At 41.7% G+C, this 18,810-nt stretch overlaps 1 protein-coding gene, 1 long non-coding RNA gene and 1 pseudogene across 2 annotated transcripts; all 3 read left to right on the top strand.

Annotated features, from left to right (window-relative positions):
* The first annotated feature begins 1,625 nt into the window (after positions 1-1,625).
* LOC113121984 (protein NLRC3-like) lies at positions 1,626-9,684 on the top strand (annotated as a pseudogene).
* A 1-nt stretch (position 9,685) lies between these two features.
* LOC113121558 (uncharacterized) lies at positions 9,686-10,744 on the top strand. Its single transcript, XR_003294751.1, has 2 exons — positions 9,686-9,838; positions 10,147-10,744. It is a non-coding gene; the product is annotated as an uncharacterized LOC113121558 (long non-coding RNA).
* Positions 10,745-14,319: 3,575 nt separating this feature from the next.
* Positions 14,320-18,504, top strand: LOC113121985 (major histocompatibility complex class I-related gene protein-like). The gene is made up of 4 exons (XM_026292872.1): positions 14,320-14,379; positions 17,501-17,721; positions 17,838-17,859; positions 17,992-18,504. Exons 1-4 carry the CDS (start codon positions 14,320-14,322, stop codon positions 18,025-18,027), a joined length of 339 nt encoding a protein of 112 aa, XP_026148657.1. The 3' UTR covers positions 18,028-18,504.
* The last annotated feature ends 306 nt before the right edge of the window (positions 18,505-18,810 follow it).

An 18,810-nucleotide genomic window follows, 5' to 3' on the forward strand; every position in this document is an offset into this window, starting at 1 on the left:
ACATAGAAAGTGTCTATTTATTGAATGTCATTCAAATGTGTTGATCTGTGTGTATGAGGAGCCCAGAGTCCATAGAGCTGCTGCTGGAAACTGTCTAATCATCAGGGCTGGATTAACCAGGATCATTTCATTCATTTGAATATTTGGCTCAGTAACTTTCCAAACCAACAGCTGTGTTTTCTGATGAGCTGACAAGTTCTTAAGTCTAAAGAAGTCAAACTAGAAAAAGAGATTGTTGTTGACTGTCAGAATCAGCTTTATTGGCCAAGTGTGTGTAAACAAACTCACTGAGCTCTATATTTACAGGAATGAACATAAAGAGAATATGTGGCCTATTGGATTTAACTATAAAGGGACAGATGTGCAAATATGCACACAGGGACTATTGTACAGTGGTTATTCCTCCACCCTATGACCTTAGAGTTCATCAGTGACAGCCTGGGGAAGAAACCGTCTCTGTGCTGGGTGGTCTTGGTGTACAGTGCTCTGTAGGGCCCACCAGAGGGAGGAGTCTGAACCGTTTGTGTCCAAGGTGTGAGGGGTCTGCAGAGATGGTCAGAAAATCTTTGAGCTGTAGTTCATAAGAAAGATGAGATAAATAGTGGAGGAGAAACAGCTTCATTGGTCCTGGACCATATTCATGAATTCATGCAGACCTGGTATTAGAAAACAGGAGGATTATGAGAAAGCAGAAGAAAAACAAACTTCCACAAATGCTGCCAAACAACAAACACAAACAATATTTTTAATATTTAATATATAACTGATAAAACACAAATCAACATAATTAAACACAATGTGACAGTATTTAAATCAGACTTTTGTTCACAATATATAATGAAATATATGAAAACTCAAAGAATAGTTTTACAAACGAAAAGGAGGATCTTAAATGTGTGTGTAGTTTGATATATATCGGTTACTCTCCTCCACAGACTGTGAAGGTCATCACTGCAGTTGTTTCCATTATAAACACAAGTCTGTATAATGGAAATGTATGAAGGCAGGAGGTGAGTCTACAATGAAAACCATCACAACTGAATTTACAACCACAAATGTCTGGATGGACCAGGAGACCTGGTTCCAGTCCCATTGTGGATTTTCCTGCCCAAACACTTCAGACTTGGTGGACTGGAACACTAATATTTGTGTAGGATGTTATTTCAGATGCAGGTCCAGTTCTCTGAGGAATGATTCCAAAGATCTATCATCTTTGGTTCTTCCTGCTCTGGAAACTGGCTGCCATAAGACCAGTTTCTGTCTCGTAGAAACCAGGAAGGAATGAAAACTGGAATTGGAATTCCAGCAAACTGTGAAGGATAAAGATGCTATGCTAAGGGAAGCTAACTGTCAGGTGGAGCTGCCTGTGTTTGTTTCCATCTACAAATTGTATCGTTATGAACTGGGACTGAAATGTGTTGGTCTGTGCTTATGGGGGGCAGAGAATCCAGAAAGGTGGTGCTGGAAATAACAGGACACTTCACTTTATCTTCAGACGAGCTGTGAGTGACTCTGAGAACTTCCTGTGATGTTGTTAACTTCCTGTTTGTGTTGCAGACGTCCACTCACTGCCACATGTGAAGAAGAACAAAGTGTGAAGTCAGATTCCATTTTAAAGTCCACAGAGAAGAAGGAGGAAACAGGAAGTGAGAAGCAGGGTGAGTGTTAATATGACACCTGCACATATTGATCCATCTCATTGATGAATGTTGGTATTGAGTCTGGTTTAGACTTGTGTTTCCTGACGTCACAGTCACACTGTGCCTCTGGGATGGTTCCATCAAACTAATGTCCAATCAATAAGAAGCTGCTGCCGTTACAGGGGGACAGCTGACTGGGTTTGGTCCTCTGGCCTCCAGGGTCCCTGGTTTCCCTCTCAGACCACAGTAGATGGGTCTTTGTGATGGGGAAGAGGAGAACAGACCAGGGTCTCCAGGATCCAGCTCTCTGTTCATGAAGAGTGACTGGTCCAAACCTCTTCCTCCAGAATTCAGTCCTGAACCTGGACCCTCAGACTCGGGGTAAGAGACAGTTTCTAGTGTAAACTGAGCTGAAGATGAGTCCATGGTCCAAATGTCTCTGTCAGTCCATGGACATGTGGAGTGGACACAGTTCACTACTCAACATGTATGGACATTTACATCCAGCACATTAACTGTTTGTGTTTGCAGAGGGCGGTACCCCAGAAAGAGACCAGGGTCTGCAGGATACAGCTGTCTGTCCATGAAGAGTGACTGGTCCAAACCTCTTCCTCCAGAATTCAGTCCTGAACCTGGACACCCAGGCTCAGGGTAAGAGACAGTTTCTAGAACTTCTTGAGAACAGACTGGACCATCTGGCCCTTCTGTCAGTGAACATAGATGGTCTCAGTAGTATTGATTCTGAATTGATCAATGATCAGTTGATGTTGAAGGAAGCCCAGTTTGAATCAGCCTGTGTTATCACAGTCCAACCTGTTTCTAGATTCCCCTCTAGAGCTTTGTTGTATCAGCATTAACACAGTGTCATTCATTGTTTATTGTGCAGGGCTAAGGATTTACTTTGTCTGTGCAGCACCTGCATCTGCTACCATGGAAATACTTTCTGTGTCTCCATGTGCCACATCAGATTCCTCCCCCTCCTCCAACGATGCAAAGTTCTGCTTTCAAGTCTAACAACACGACTGAGAGTAGATATCATTTTATTGATGAGCTGAGCTATTGTTCAATTCTAATATCTGATCTTATCTAGCATGTTGATTCTGTGGCCTATTTATTCAGTCGCTCTGTTGGACTCTGCCTGCAGACTTTAAAAAATGGTGGAAACTTCTGTCTAAATTTCTTTTTGACATCATGAGCATCTCCACCTAACTGCTCTTCTAATGTGAGACTGTGTTACACAAACTGAACCTCCCTTTGCTGTTGTCCTGGATTGGATCAATGCAGCAACACTCTGCCTATCCTGGACCCAAACAGGAAGCAGTTTGTCCCTTTAATGCTTCAGTTGATTGACAACACACACACACATAATAATGAGACTAAGTCAAACTAAAGCAGTTCAGGAAAGAGAAACACATCTTTCCACATGTGGAGCAGCTCAGGCCTCTGGCTGTTCTAAATAGAGCTCAGCCTGTGTCTACAGTGGTAGTGACTGAAAACATCCTAGTTGTTCCCAGCGTTATGTTTGCAGTCCCCTGGTGCTGCTGTTGCATCAGGAATGCAGTGGTTTAAACCCTTCCCAAAAACTCCAACATGCAGTTCTCCTTCAGTTTCCTGATGTTATTGTGCAGCTTTGAAGGGATTGATCCACTTCCAGACGTGGTGTCATTGATGCACTTTGGAAAAGGAAGTTGGTTCTTTTTCATTTACAGTTAGTAAAATGATTCCATCTCCTTTGTTCAGACTGAGGAGTCTCATTGTTTGATGACTTTATTTCTGCTGTCACATGGAAATGTTTCTGTCTTATCACTTTTTCTGTTTCTCACCACATTTCTCTTCTTTTCTCTTCTTTCTTTCCCTCAATGAACATCTCACTGGATCATCTTGATGTTGAGCTGCAAACCTTTGCAAACTGACAAACTCAGTGTTGAATGTTGATCAGATTCCAAACTTCATGATCAGCCAGTTCAGCTGTGGAGGAAAACTGATTTAAAGCCAGCTGGGAGACAGCTGGGAGTTTCCAGCTTCTGTCCAGTCAAACAATAAGAAAGTTTCCTCACTCAACATGTCTCCATCTCAACTAATCCCAGTTTGCTTCATGTCCACAGGGACAGGACCAGGACTCAGGTCTCTGAGGGGCAGCGGCTGTCCAGCTGTGCTTTGTTTCCGGACATCCTGAAGGGCTCACTGATTGTTCTACATCTGAGTTGGTCCTTCACAGTCGAGATTCTGTGTCACACAAACATCTGTTTGATTGGACCCTTTTTCTTGTCTTCCAGTGGACTCTGGTCTACAGGAGGTTTTAGATTAACATAAGACCGGTCTGAGGACGAGATGTGAACGTGTGACTGAAGGACCTGATCCAACAGGAAATGGAACCCTCCTCAACAGGATCTACACTGAGCTCTACATCACAGAGGGACTGAGTGAAGAGGTTAATACCCAACATGAGGTCAGACAGCTGGAGACCACTTCCAAGATGGAGATCCTCCATGACACTCCAATCAAGTGCCACGAGATCTTTAAAGCCTCCCCTGACCAGCAGAGACCCATCAGACTGGTTCTGACCAACGGCGTCACTGGTGTTGGAAAAACCTTCTCAGTGCAGAAGTTCAGTCTGGACTGGGCAGAGGCCTCAGAAAACCAAGACGTCAGTCTGCTGGTCCTGCTTTCGTTCAGGGAGCTGAACCTGATCAAAGATGAGCAGATCAGTCTTCTCAGGCTGCTCCATGTTTTCCATCCAACATTACAGAAGGTCACAGCAGAGCAGCTGGCTGTCTGTAAAGTTCTGTTCATCTTTGACGGCCTCGATGAAAGCAGAATGTCACTGGATTTCAACAACAGGAAGGTGGTGTCTGATGTCACACAGGAGGCCTTGGTCAACGAGCTGCTGACAAACCTCATCCAGGGGAATCTGCTTCCCTCGGCTCTGGTCTGGATAACTTCCCGACCCGCGGTGGCCAATCGGATCCCTCCTACGTGTGTGGACAGGCTGACAGAAGTCCGAGGCTTCACTGATGCCCAGAAGGACGAGTACTTCAGGAGGAGGTCCAGGGATGAAGAGCTGTCCAGCAGAATCATCTCACACATCAAGGCATCCAGGAGCCTCCACATCATGTGTCAAATCCCAGTCTTCTGCTGGATCACTGCTACAGTTCTGGAGCACATGTTGACCACAGAGCAGAGAGGAGAGCTGCCCAAGACCCTGACTGACCTGTACTCACACTTCCTGCTGGTTCAGACAAACAGGAAGAAGCACAAGTACCGTGAGGGACATGAGATGAGTCCACTGCAGCTGAAGGAGGCTGACGGCGAAGTTCTTCTGAAGCTGGGGAGGCTGGCGTTTGAACATCTGAAGGAAGGAAACATCTTGTTCTACCAAGAAGACCTGGAGCAGTGTGGTCTGGATGTCCCAGAGGCCTCGGTGTACTCAGGAGTCTGTACAGAGATCTTCAAAAGAGAGAGTGTGATCTTCCAGAAATCAGTCTACTGCTTTGTTCATCTGAGTGTTCAGGAGTTTCTGGCTGCAGTCTATATGGTCCACTGTTACTCCAACAGGAAGACACAGATACTGAAGAAGTTCCTGGGGGAAAGGTACAGAAAGAAGAGGAGAGAATACATACATCATTACAATAATTTTATGTCTTTCCTGTCACTGAATGATGATGATGATGGTGATGGTGGTGTCCTGGACAGTGACTATTACCCATCTCTGGATCTCTTCCTGTTGGGAGCCATGGAGAAATCCCTGGAAAGTAAAAGTGGCCACCTGGACTTGTTTGTCCGCTTCCTTCATGGCCTCTGTCTGGAGTCCAACAAGAGAGTCTTAGGAGGCCTGCTGGGTCAGACAGAGACCAGTCCAGAAACCATCCAGAGAGCCATCAACAACCTGAAGAAGATAAACAGAGATGATATCTCTCCTGACAGAAGCATCAACATCTTCCACTGTCTGATGGAGCTGAACGACCACTCAGTCCATCAGGAGATCCAAGAGTTCCTGAAGTCAGGGAACAGATCAGAGAAGAGACTCTCTGTGATCCAGTGCTCAGCTCTGGCCTACATGCTGCAAATGTCAGAGGAGGTTCTGGATGAGTTGGACCTGAACCAGTACAACACATCAGTCCAGGGACGACGGAGACTGATTCCAGCTGTGAGGAACTGCAGAAAGGCTAAGTAAGTCCAGATGTGCCCAAGTGAAAAAAAATCTATTTTTGTATATTTTCTAAAAGTATGTTGAGTATACTTTTGAAATACTTTAAAATACTTGAAGTTGTGTTAAAATGAAACCAGTGAAGTTGCTGGAAGCTGCACTGTAGGTAAGAAACCCAGATTGCCGGCTCTATCCAACTGGTTCGCTCTTTGACACTATCGTCACCTCGGTGTGTCGGCCAGAACACCACTTGAAGCCCAGATATCCCCAAGGATAAATTAGAGTCGCTGAGTTTCAGTTAAGGCGCTTTAATGATCCAATGACATAGTCCATCAGGACGTGTACATTTGTGGTTTTCCTAAGAATAAAGGAAATACAACTACAGTGAATACTAATAATGAGACATACACAACCATATGTACATTAGTATAAAGTAACAACCAGTATACATAAGTGGTGAATACAAATAACATGTTAATGGATGAATAAAGGACACAGATGGCATGGTTGCAGGTGAACTGGTTCGAAGTTAAGTTACCATACAAGCACCATGATCACTTCCTGTACTTATACAACTAACACGAAATGCTCTTATTGTGAAGAGCTAACCGGGTATGCTGCTTCCAGTGAAAACACAAACTAGCTTAGCTGTATGTCACGAAATCGTACTAACATCGTCAATCATGTAATATCCACAAACACCACACATTGTGTAGAAAGGCACCAATAACTTGATCAGGGAATCTTTAAGCACGTTATGAACCGTGCATAATGGAAAGGAAACTTAAATCAGCCCGTACCAAATCAACTAATCAGCATGCATGAAACCGCAAGTAACTCGCCTGGCAAAAACGGGCTACACAGTGTAAACTATTAATTAAGACTTTACAGGTTTCCACATACAACTGCTTTCTAATACCAATAGTAGAGACAACAATAATACTTACAGGTCATTTACGCACAAATCAAATATCGCTATCACACTGTCGATATGCACCGCACCACAACCAAACTGCACACCAGGTGAGTGACGTCAGCACATCAGACGTGACCTTAAAGGGCCCTTACGTGCGAAAAGGTGACACTATAATAGGCACTTTGGGGCCTTTTCTACATGCACTATAAATCTGCTTTAGTACATGAAAAACATATTTTTCACGTATTATTGGGTACTTTTGCTGCCCAAAATACTACACTACTGTTAAAATATACATGAAATATTTGAAGTTGACTTGTTGCAAATGTGAAAAATCTATAGCGACATTTCTTCTGTTTCTCTTCACACACTGTTTTTCTGCCACATGTGAACAAATGTCCAACATTGGAATAAACAGGGACAGGCCTGTTGTGGAAGTTCCAAAGGAACTGAGTTTTCTCTGCTTCCTGTCCAAGATGAAAGCAGAACAAAGATGAAGCGTGTGCAGTGTGACAGAGAGTGAGAAGAATTCTTATTTCATGTCCAACCCACTGAGAGAAGATCAGCTGAACCACTGATGTGAAGACACAACAGGACATGTCCCTGTTTGACATCAAGTGATTCAACTCAATATATTGTCTCTGTCATAATAACACCTTTTCTAATATATGTGTCCTCACAGACTTTCTGGCTCTACACTCTCAGAGACTCACTGTGAAGTTGTAGCCTCAGCTCTGAAGTCCAACCCCTCCAATCTGACAGAACTGGATCTGAGCTACAACAACCTTCAGGATCCAGGAGTGCAGCAGCTGTGTGGTGGACTGCAGAGTCCACACTGTAGACTGGAGACTCTGAGGTCAGTTGACTGACTGTTACTATTGTAGATCTTAGATGTTGAATCCACAACTGAAGCTCCTGTGAATGTTGGTTGTTCCATTCAGTGTTTTCATTGTTCTTCTATTCTCAGCAGACTAAGAATGATTCCTTCAGTTTCACTTCATTTCACTGAGCTGTCTTCAATAATGTGTGTTCACCCATATTGAATAGTCATATTAATAATGATGTGTTTCTTTCTATCTATGTATGATGTGTATCTTTCTAACAGTCCAAAACTGAAACTGTTTCAACTGAAACTGTCCAGTGTTTGTCCAAGTTTTGATCCCAACAATATGTCAATATTGGACCAAACTAATATCTGACATCCTCCTGAGAGCCAGAAGGAAAAAGGTTGGAATATTTCCATTTTGGAATAGAAGTGAAGACTTTGGGACGTGAGAAACAAAGTCCTCTTTCTTTTTGGGGAAGAACACGTCCCTGTAGTGGACATTGGGTCTTGCTTTGTCCCAAAAACCACACAATAAGCATCAGTTTGCTGACGATAATGTTGGATTTTCTCTGCATTTCTATCTGATTTTTCTCACTTGATGAAACTCAGAGAAACATATGACACAGTCAGTTGTCAACAATCTATGAATGGGATTCCAAAACTTGTGTTTAGTGGCCAATGACACAGTGGGGATCAGTCCCAACACAAGGACATGATCTGGTCTGTGCATTGGGACTGGGCCATTAGAAAGCAGTTCTCAGCCTGTTGTCATTGCCAAGGCCTCAAATCCTGATGCTGTGTGAAGAAGCTTTGAGTAGTTTTTGTTCCTGAACTGAAGCCAGCAGCTTTTGGTCCTGACACTGTCCACCCAGTTTGTTCCCTAATCCAAATCTCATTGTGAAGAACAAATCCACAGTGTCTCTATAAAGTTGGTCCCATAGAAATGAAAGCACATGTGGAGCACAGAGACACACAGATGAAATCATGTGTCCAGGTGGTTGAGCTGTGTTTAGTGTCTGAGCTGCTGCTGCTGCTTTACCTCTGTGCTGTGCTGAGGCTGCAGCCAATAAAGCCAGAGAAGAAGATGCAGAGAGGGAAGAGACAGGAGACAGGAGAGCCTGGGGGAGCTTCCTTGGCTCAGATAGAATAAGGAGGAACAATTCAATGCATTGTTTTGCTGCACTTTGGAACTGGGTCAACAAACTTTAAGCAGGAAACTTTAAAGCTGCACAGTGACAGTATGAGCCATCAACTAGATTGATTCTGCTGTTGGCTGGAAAGCAGCTTCTCTTCCCATGTGCTGACAATAATATCATGATATAGTCAGACTATTATAACTATTATTCTGACTGTTCTCATATTATTCTTCTCATTATTATCATTCTACATTTCCCTTCAGGGATTAATCAAGTTGATCTCATCTCATTATTCTAATGAAAAGAAGAAGAATTGTCATCATCATTATCACCATCCTCATTGTCATCAACATCAGTGTCACATTGGATCTCCTTCTTTGCTTCTTCATTCAGGTTGGAGAACTGTAGGTTGTCAAACACCAGCTGTGGTTATCTGGTCTCAGCTCTGAAGTCCAACCCCTCCCATCTGAGACACTTGGACCTGAGCTACAACGATCTGCAGGATCCAGGAGTGCAGCAGCTGTGTGGTGGACTGCAGAGTCCAGACTGTAGACTGGAGACTCTGAGGTCAGACCCCATGTTTAGGTTGTGTGCTGAGATGAATGTGATGTGAAAGTTGTGCTGACACTAAACTGCAGACATGAGGCTGACATTAGACTGATCCACACTGAGGATCTTCATGGGAAAGGCTGTTTTCCCTCTCAGAGAAATGTGGCTGCACAACATGAGTTTGTATAGATGGAGCCACAGGTGGAGCTGGCAGAGTTTCAGAGCTGAAGTCACTCCGTCTTTATTGAAGCAGCAGCATGTTGGCATTCATATTAATGACAGCTCTTTGTCCCTTTTTGGATGGGACTGCTTTGAACCTGCATCCTGTTGGCCTCAGCTGTTTGGAGTTTCCACTTTCTAAACTTCTACTTTCTAAACACATTCTGAAACATTCAACACTTTCAAGAGGAACTTTGGTTTCTAACGTCACATCTTTGCTTCTTTATTCAGGTTGGAGAAGTGCAGGTTGACAAAAACCAGCTGTGGTTATCTGGTCTCAGCTCTGAAGTCCAACCCCTCCCATCTGAGAGACCTAGACCTGAGCTGGAACAACTTGCAGTATCCAGATGTGCAGCAGCTGTGTGATCTTGTCCAGAGTCCAGACTCTAGCCTGCAGACTCTGAGGTCAGTAGAGGGCTGGAGTCAGTCCATGATGCTTTCAGCAGGATTGGACTAAACCCAGTCAGTATCAAAGCAAAGATCCAGGATTTCCTGTAAAGCTCCAACCTTCTCAGTGAAGCTGTGAGAGGAGAACAGGGACAGGCTTCAGGATTGGACAGAAAAACAGAGTGAGAGACAACAGTCAGCCAATCAGATCAGCCAGAAGCTTGTTGTGATCACGTGTTTGAATTGATGTGAAGACGACTGTTACTGATGAAGTGTCTCTGTGACCTCTGGTTTCTGACCTTTGCTCTCTCTGCTTCTCTCTGCAGCTGGGAGGGATGGTCTTTCTAAAGCTAGACCTGGATCTGGATCTACATCAAAACCTGGACTTTGGTGTCCTCCAGTTGTTGTTGCTCACTTGTATTAACAGTATCAGCTGGTTATTGGTTATTAACCAGTTTTTTCTACAGGACAAAAACAGAGAAACAGTCAGCAAAAGTCTTCAAAGTGCATTTGTTGTCATGAAGGAAGTACCAAGTGTGAAACCAGGTTGGTTATAGAAGGTTTCCATCTGTCCAGTTATTACAGCAGCAGTCAAAATGATTGACAGGCTGACATGTGAGGAGGATGAGGGGGGACAGATGGAACAGACCAAGTCTCAGCGGCTCCTTGATCCCTCTGGTCTAAAACAGGCTTAAATCAGACCTCTGGGGTTCTTCAGCTGGTTTTTCAAATCCTGTTTAAATCTGCTCCTCATTGTCCAGTTTAATGTAAAGCCACTTTGTTTGAATCCAGCACAGTCCAATACCCCTGAAGGTTTTTATAGGACGTCACTGTCATTGATCAGTTTCTTCAGCTCACACTATAAATGTGGCTCAGTCATTATATGTTTTCTACTTGATTTTTTCAGCTTCAGCAAATAACCTACTTTCAATCTACTGTGCACAGAGGACTGAACCTGGAGTTTCTGATCAACACACCTTTGGTTACTGCATCACATCATCCTTCTCTTCTTCTACCTCTCACCCACTTCTTCTTCTTCGGTGGTGGTGGTGGTGGTGGTGGTGGTGAGGCCCTTCTCTGAGCTGCTGGAGGAAAAACTGGCAGAAAAGCAGGATTAGCTCATTTTCCTGTAAATGTTTTGTTCTGAAAGTGTTTTCTCTTTGGAAATAAAACAGTTTTTCACTGAGGCTTTTATTTTGAAAATACATTCTGGATTTTTGTTTAGCCTGTTTTTTTTTTTTTTTTTTTCCATTCATTCTTGGGAGGGATCACGTGTCTACACTTGTGTTGTATATATACTCGGGTCCTTTCATCTTTGATTCAAGGCCCTTTTAAAGTTTTTGTAAATAAACAGACATGCAGTAGACACAGGTCCTTGAAAGTACTTGGATTTATTTTGTGCAAGAATTTTTCTGTAAAAAAATATTTCTCCAACCCTCCATGGACATACATTACAATATACACATACTAACTTGGCTGATCCACGTTAGTTACGTGTGATAAAGTACTACAACGGTCCCTGAACGTTTCAGACTCACCGTGAAACAGGCAAAAATAGGCTGAAACCGGTGAAACGTGATACCTGGAAAATGCAAGTTTCCAGATATTTGGCTCAACAAAGAAGATTAGGAAGAAAGTCTGGCCAGAGATCCAAAGGACCATCACTTGTCCAGGTCCAGAGCCTGTTGTAAACCTGTCAAAGTGGAGGGAGAAGCAGCTGGATCTACACACAAGACTGCACTTCGGGAATCAGAAGCAGGTCAGTCCATAGAAATGTTGATTGAATGTTGGCTGCCAGCTGTGTTTAGCTCTTATTGAAATGTGAGTCCCGAAGGCTGTTGAGTTGATGTGGAGACATTTGCACCAGCTCTGCAATTGACACTCCAGTCACATCACGTTCATTTATATGGTGCCTTATACAACACATTGATTTAAAGAAGCGGTTCTCAAAGTGTGGTACGGGTCCCAGTAGTGGTACTCAGGCTCCCTCTAGTGGTACAGAGAGGAATCACTAAATTAAATATAACTTCATGTTAAAACAACACATTGTCATTGAATCTTTGAGTAGTTTTTATGTATCTATACCTAATAAGCTTCTTCTTAGGAAGAAAACTGCCTGTTTTTTTTAACTGTGCAACGCTGTAGCTGAATAGTTAGGCCCACTACAGATTAAAGCTTCATCTAGCTCAGGACTGTTTGGATTATTATAGTATTAGAGGGTTTTTTTAAGGGAGCTAATGTAGGGATTAAATCATTTCTCCAAGAATAAAATGTCTGATCACTTCCCTTTATTTTGTTCCATATCCATATGTCTGACAAAAGGAGATGTGATGTCTGTCTGTCATCTCATTGTTTCTGCCAAATCAAGATATTTTTTGTGTTGTAAAAAAATCCTAGTAATTGTACAATAGTAATATCATTGTTGGACATTTCCAAAAGCTGACGTGATGACCTCATTTATTAGTTAGAATATGTGTAACTCCATATATTTCCCCAATTGTAAAAAGTGAGGAATAGAACAAAGCCTACTGATTGATTCATTGGTGAAATACAATTAGTCGATTGTTGTAATAATGGTCAGATGAATGGATGATCAAAATAGTGGTTTGTTGCAGCCCTGTCAGTGGGATCAGGAGGCTTACCAAGATATTGTATGTCCCCCATTGGAAATCAAATATTGTGTTAACATATGTAGACTATAAGATAATTGGTTTCTGATGCATCTATAAATACGTAGATATACCTCACTATTGACCACCACAGGAAATAGTTGTATCAGCTGTTAAATGGGTCTGGATGGACTGTTTTTAAAGGTGCCATTTAAGTCCTTGTGCCCACGCTGTGTTATATTTAGGTGTCATACAACAGTTATTGTCAGGTTTACGCTACACTGACATGGTTCTTTTCCCTGAAGGCAATGAAACACAGGACAACTTTGTACCGAGTATATGCCTGCAAGTGAAAAAGGCCTCAGTTGCAGACGGAGAGAAGAGACTTTCTTCTCTCCCCCATGCGACCTTGACTCTCCTTTGCCTCCTTTCATTGAGCAGTCCTTTATTTTTATAGTGAGGAACAAACAAGGCACAGGGTGCGTGGGTGCAGTTAGAGTTTTCAGTTACATAGTTCATAAGGTTGTGTGGTTTATCTGGTAAAACAGACACCTGCTAAAACATCTCACACAAACATGGTATTGTCTTCAAATCATGTTACACAATGATTGTACTTTTGACCTCATGACCCCAACACTTGTTCTTACAATAAGTCAGTGTTATTTCTTCCAATATGTCTATTTCTTACAGCAGCCACTTTAGTCAACTTTGTGGAAAGGTTGGTGACACCAGCTCCTACACCATGTCCACCTGCAACGGCTCCACCATCGCTACATCCTCCAAACAGTCAGTGATCACAGGCGTTCCCAGAGAGGACTCATTAAAAGCTGAGGTCCTGTGGTGTTTGAACATGATGGAGTCTCCACTCTTTCAATTCCAGTGAAGGGACAGGTCAATGAAATGACGTGACCTTTCACCTATGACGTCATTTTGAGATTCCCAGGTTCAGTGCAGCAAAGTACCAAATGCCAGAGTTTGATTGACAGTCACAGATCTGTATGCAAAGATTTGTGTTTGTATGATTTTATGTGCTTCAAAATGATTTCCCAGTCAAAGGAGCTGCTGAAATCTGACTTTGTGGTGACTGTACTTTTGAAAACACACATAGTGTCACCCTCAACTCTACACAAGAGAGAAGAGCAGTGGAATTTCTGTTGAGGAGCTCCGGTCCTGTCAGAGCAGCACTGTCCAAAGTAAGACTGTCCATCTGTCTGCTGATGTCCTGGTCTCTGAAAACAGGACGTCTTGTTTCATCCTGCGGTTGTTCTCTCACACAGCATCGACATTTAAGATGATTAGAAACGTCACAAAAACCTTTTCTGTCCTCAGATTTTTTTTCTAGTCTCACAGTGTTTCTTGTCTTCCAGTGGACTCTGGTCTGCAGGAGGTTTTAGATCAACATAAGACCAGTCTGAGGACAAGATGTGAACGTGTGACTGAAGGACCTGATCCAACAGGAAGTGGAACCCTCCTCAACAGGATCTACTCTGAGCTCTACATCACAGAGGGACAAGTTATCAAGTTATCAGTGATCACAAATTAATACTAAATGTTATAAATGTCAAACTCAGTTGTGTCGTCTCCTCTGTGACTCTTGTTGCAGTAATATGAATGTTACCTGACCAGTCCATGTTTTCCACAGAAGTTAGATGAGACAATAGAGACCAGTGTCAACTCTGAGCAGAGTTAGTTCCCAGACCAGTTTAGCTCAGCACAAACTCTGACGTGGGGGGGGGGGGGGGCAGCTGCCAACACCTCTGTAAAAGATGCTTCTAACAACTTTACAACTGGCTGATGGAAAAAAGAAATGGTGAAAGAAAAATGTTAAACCAGGTTAAGGTTAAGGTGTTAAGGGGACACACGTGGACGCGGGAACAGACTCCTTTAACGATGTTAGTCCGCCACGCCAGTAAAACCACAGAAGAAGACGCAGTTAAAGTCAAAGTCAAAGTAAGTTGAAACATTAGGAAATAAAATAGGATAATGAAATAATAAAAATAAAATATCAATATCAAAATAACAATTATCTTTGTTTTTCCAAATGACATTTAAGGAAATAGATCTTTGTGGAACAATGTTCGTTAGATACTAAAAATGTTTTTCAAAGGTCGATCATGCAAAAACCTTTACAGGCTCATCTCAAGACTTTAAAAAATCTGCCAAAGAGAAAACTGAATGATTTTTAATCATTTTTATCATTTTACCAGCAGTTGTCTTCCTTAACTTTGAGGACTGTTTTACTGAAGAACTGAATCTAAAATGCTAAAACTTAGAAGTGTTATCATTTTGTTTGGAAGATGGAGGACATTATAAAATTGTTAGAAAATGGGCTTAGATTGATGGATATTTCTGTTATCAATAGATTTATGTAGTGCATGTTGCAATTGCACTGTGTCATTTGGTAAAACAAAATGTATCGTACAGTAAAACATGGACATTTCTGGGAAATGTCTAAAATATTGCATTAATTGACATAATGACAATAAAGAAGGACACTTAACACATGATGGAGTTTGATATGATTTCAGAGCATTTTTACCTCTAGTGGAAACATTTTGGAACCAATGTTAACAAATGACATTGATTAACCTTAAAAGCCCAAAAATTCAATATTTCTAGTTAAAGTGTGGAAATTCTGCAAGTGGCTATGAATTACTTGGAAATCAACACTTGCATTTTGCATAATTTCCAATTGTAAAAAATAATTCTGTATACAACACAGGTAAAGACACATTTTCTAATTCAAACTGTGGTACAAGACAAAATGTGTGTTTGTTTCTCCTGTTCACAGAAAAAGATGCACATCTAACATAACATGTAAAGTTATCTGGAATTCAACAGGTGGAAAAAGTCTTTTCCTCGAGAGAACAACAGAGAAATTAAATGTCCTTCTTCCCCAACACAGTCCAGTCACTTTCTTTCCACAGAGAACAATAAATCAAAAGCAGTTTTTCTCCCAGCTGCACAGGGTCTTACCTCTCCAAAGGTTGATGTGGGAATGACTGTGGAGTTCTGTTCTGCTGCAGATACACTAATGTTCCATTATGATGGATGAACCACAGAACATCATTCTAGTGTTCTAGTTCTGCTGTTCAGATCTCTTTAAAAAAAACACCAGTTGATCCTGACAGATCAGGATTTCAACTCCAACCTGCTGCTCACAAGCACATATCACTGCCCTTTGGGCCTCATTACTGCTGTTCATTCTGCAGCAGCACATACTGGAGCTCTGTCCAAAGGAAACAGAACCATCATTGGAACTACTCACCAAGACTCCACTCAGAAATATCATTCACATTGTGGGTTTGGACTCATTGGTCCAACTTGTCAGTGTAAAGATCATGGTAAAAATGATGGTGCCACCTGTCCTCATTTGTTCCTTTCATTTGTTGTTGCACAAAGTTTGATGAGCTCAGAATATTTTAGAATAATACTGTGTTTTGAACTAAGTGGAGCCTTAACAGAGCAACAAAACTGTCCCCAGATCAGATTTTCTTTAAATGTCAAAGTGAAATGTTGGAAGAGAAACTGAAGAAAGTGTCACAGTATAAGGCTTTTTATCTCCTGTTGTTTGAAGGAGGTTTTGCATTTGAAGCAGCCATTAGACTGAACTTTGACCCCGTGTCACTCTGAGCCACAGCTTTGTCTTGTTCTCAGTGTTTTTCTGGGCCGACTGCAGTGACTTTACTCAGAAGTTGAACTCTAGTCAGCAGTTTGTTGGCTGTTGCATGTTTTAGATCCATTGGATGTGAATTTCTTTCTTTCCAACCAAACCAACAAACCAACTGTTACCAACAAATGAACCAGGACTTATAAAGGCCCCAATAACATTCAGACATTCATCTTTTTGTCTGAGAGATGAATTTAATCCTGGCATCCAAACTTCATTTGGAGAAAACAAACTGATGTTCTGATCATTTTCCTGTTGTCTGACTTCTCATTGAACAAACATCAAACAGAGAAAAACTTGATTTTCATGTAGAAATAAGCAGCTTTGATGTGATTTGAAATAATATTGAAATAAGTTGGACTTTAATTTATTCCCATGTGTCATAATTTAGGACCTGCTCAGACATTCATGTACAAATATCTCAAAGCTGTACCTCAATAAAATACTTCACTTAGTAAATTCACTGCAGGGTAATACTACTGAACCCCCATGTGTGATGGATGTGGACTGACTGTGAGTCTGGTCCATGACACCATCTGATATCACTGGCTAAATAAAAACCTGGTAGTGTCAGTGGTGGAAGAGGAACGTGGAATATTTTATCAAGAAAATGTCCTTAAAGTATCAAAAGTAAAAATATTTGTTTCATGTAACCTGTAACTATTCAGTATATAACTACTATTGTCACAATCCAAGTTTTGGTCCAGTCCCACTTCTTGTTTTCCTGCTCTTGGTACTTTCTGGACTTTCTACTTATCCAGTCTCCAGTTCCCAGATTTTCCTGCCTCCCATTTTTCCATCATGAACACCCAAAGAAGAAACTCATCCTCCTTGGTTCTGTGAAAACGTTACGTGCCTTGATGTGTTTACTGCTCAGCTGCTTAAACACCATGGAGCTTCTTCTTTTTGTGCTTTTGCTGCTTCCTGTCACACATTCAGGTAAGATCCACATTAAAAACCCTGTTTTAAACATGGAGTTGTTGAAGTGTTGGATCATACAGTTTTTACTTCCACTTTCATTCTAGTCTTTAAAATACTTTATCATTAACAGAAATGAATCTTGTTTCTCAGCTAAGTTGATTTTTTTTCCGTGTGTGTTTTGTACTTTAAATAAAATGAAAATGAAACATCATCATGTTTCTGTTGATTTAATCTGACTACACTGAACTAGTAACTGTAGCTTCTAGTTAATGTTTAGACAAAGACAGGTCTAACAAACTGTGGACTTAAATGCAGAGAATCCAGAAAGGCAGGGTGGAGGAATTACAGGGTTTTATTCCTGGAACAGGTTGTGAGCACAGGAAGTGGAAAGACAACAACGATCTTTACAAAGCTGTACTGGTTCTTGTATTTGAGAAAATAATTGAGTGTTTCCTCCATGGTCTGTCCCTCTGTGTGCAGACCTCCCCTCAGTGTCTCTCCTCCAGAAGACCCTCACTGTCTCCAGTCAGCTGCCACGCTGCAGGTTTCTACCCTGACAAAGCTGAGATGTTCTGGAGGAAAGATGGAGAGCAGCTTCATGAGGACGTGGACCACGGAGAGATCCTCCCCAACCACGACGGGACCTTCCAGATGAGGGTTGACCCGAACCTTTCATCAGTCACAGCTGGAGACTGGAGCAGGTACGACTGTGTGTTTCAGTAGAAGAAGGGATCAGATTCACTGGGATAAGATGATGAAAGATGTTCTGACATTTAACACTGATCCTGAAAGGTTTTTCCTTTTCTTCTGATTTCAGCCAAAGACCCTCCATCTCAGAAGTAAAACTTTTATTCTGTTCCAAATGATGTGACTGACTTTATGCTGTAGATTTAAAATGACTTCAGATTATTCTCCAGATGAACTGCTCACTGCAGGATTAATGGATTAACACAGTGTTTCTGAATTCACAGCTTCTGTCAGCAGCTCTGGGCTCCTTCAGAGTCTGAATCCAGACACCTGAGCTTCAGACTGAGTTTCCTCAAATGGGATGAGAAAAGGCAACATCTGGTCATGGGTCACATTGTGCATCTACAAACAACTAATATAATGTTTCCTGATACATTTATCGAACTGACAGAGACACTTGTGTTTTCAGAGGCTGTTGCAACCAACTCACCAAGTTATAAAATATGTAGTTGATATGTATTTTTGATTCTGACTAATTAATAAATCACCTGTATGTGGAGAAGAACTGGGCTAATGCTACGTTCAACAGTCTGTGTTTGGTCCCAGTGACTGTAAAGACTTTGACAGTCCCTTTCAGCAAGATTCCTGGTCTTTGGCAGCACAACATAAACTTAATTTTTGATGTAAATATTTACAGTGAGCTTCTAAAAGTACAAGGCTCTCTCTGCCCTCACGTCCACTTTCCTACAAGTCATGAGTACTAGCAGACAGGATTGAACCAGGGCCTTGGATGTAATTAGGAAGCAGTCTGTAATTTCTCTTTAAGCTACTGACATCTGTGTTGTCAGCGCTCTGGAAGCATATTGATTAACCTGATATGTATATCAAAAAATAATATAAAATGGTTTAAATGTTAATGTTAAACAAATGTGTATTTTTCTTTCTTTTTGTTCTGCTGTTTACTTTTTAGTATCACTCCACATTATCAGAAGTTCAGATCTGTTGGCTTTTTCTCCTCTGTGACTGTTGTTGCAGTAATATGAATGTTACCTGACCAGTCAGTGTTTCCCACAGAAGTTAGATGAGACGATAGAGACCAGTGT

The sequence above is a fragment of the Mastacembelus armatus genome, chromosome 20 (assembly GCF_900324485.2).
Source record: "Mastacembelus armatus chromosome 20, fMasArm1.2, whole genome shotgun sequence".
Lineage (NCBI taxonomy): Eukaryota > Metazoa > Chordata > Actinopteri > Synbranchiformes > Mastacembelidae > Mastacembelus > Mastacembelus armatus.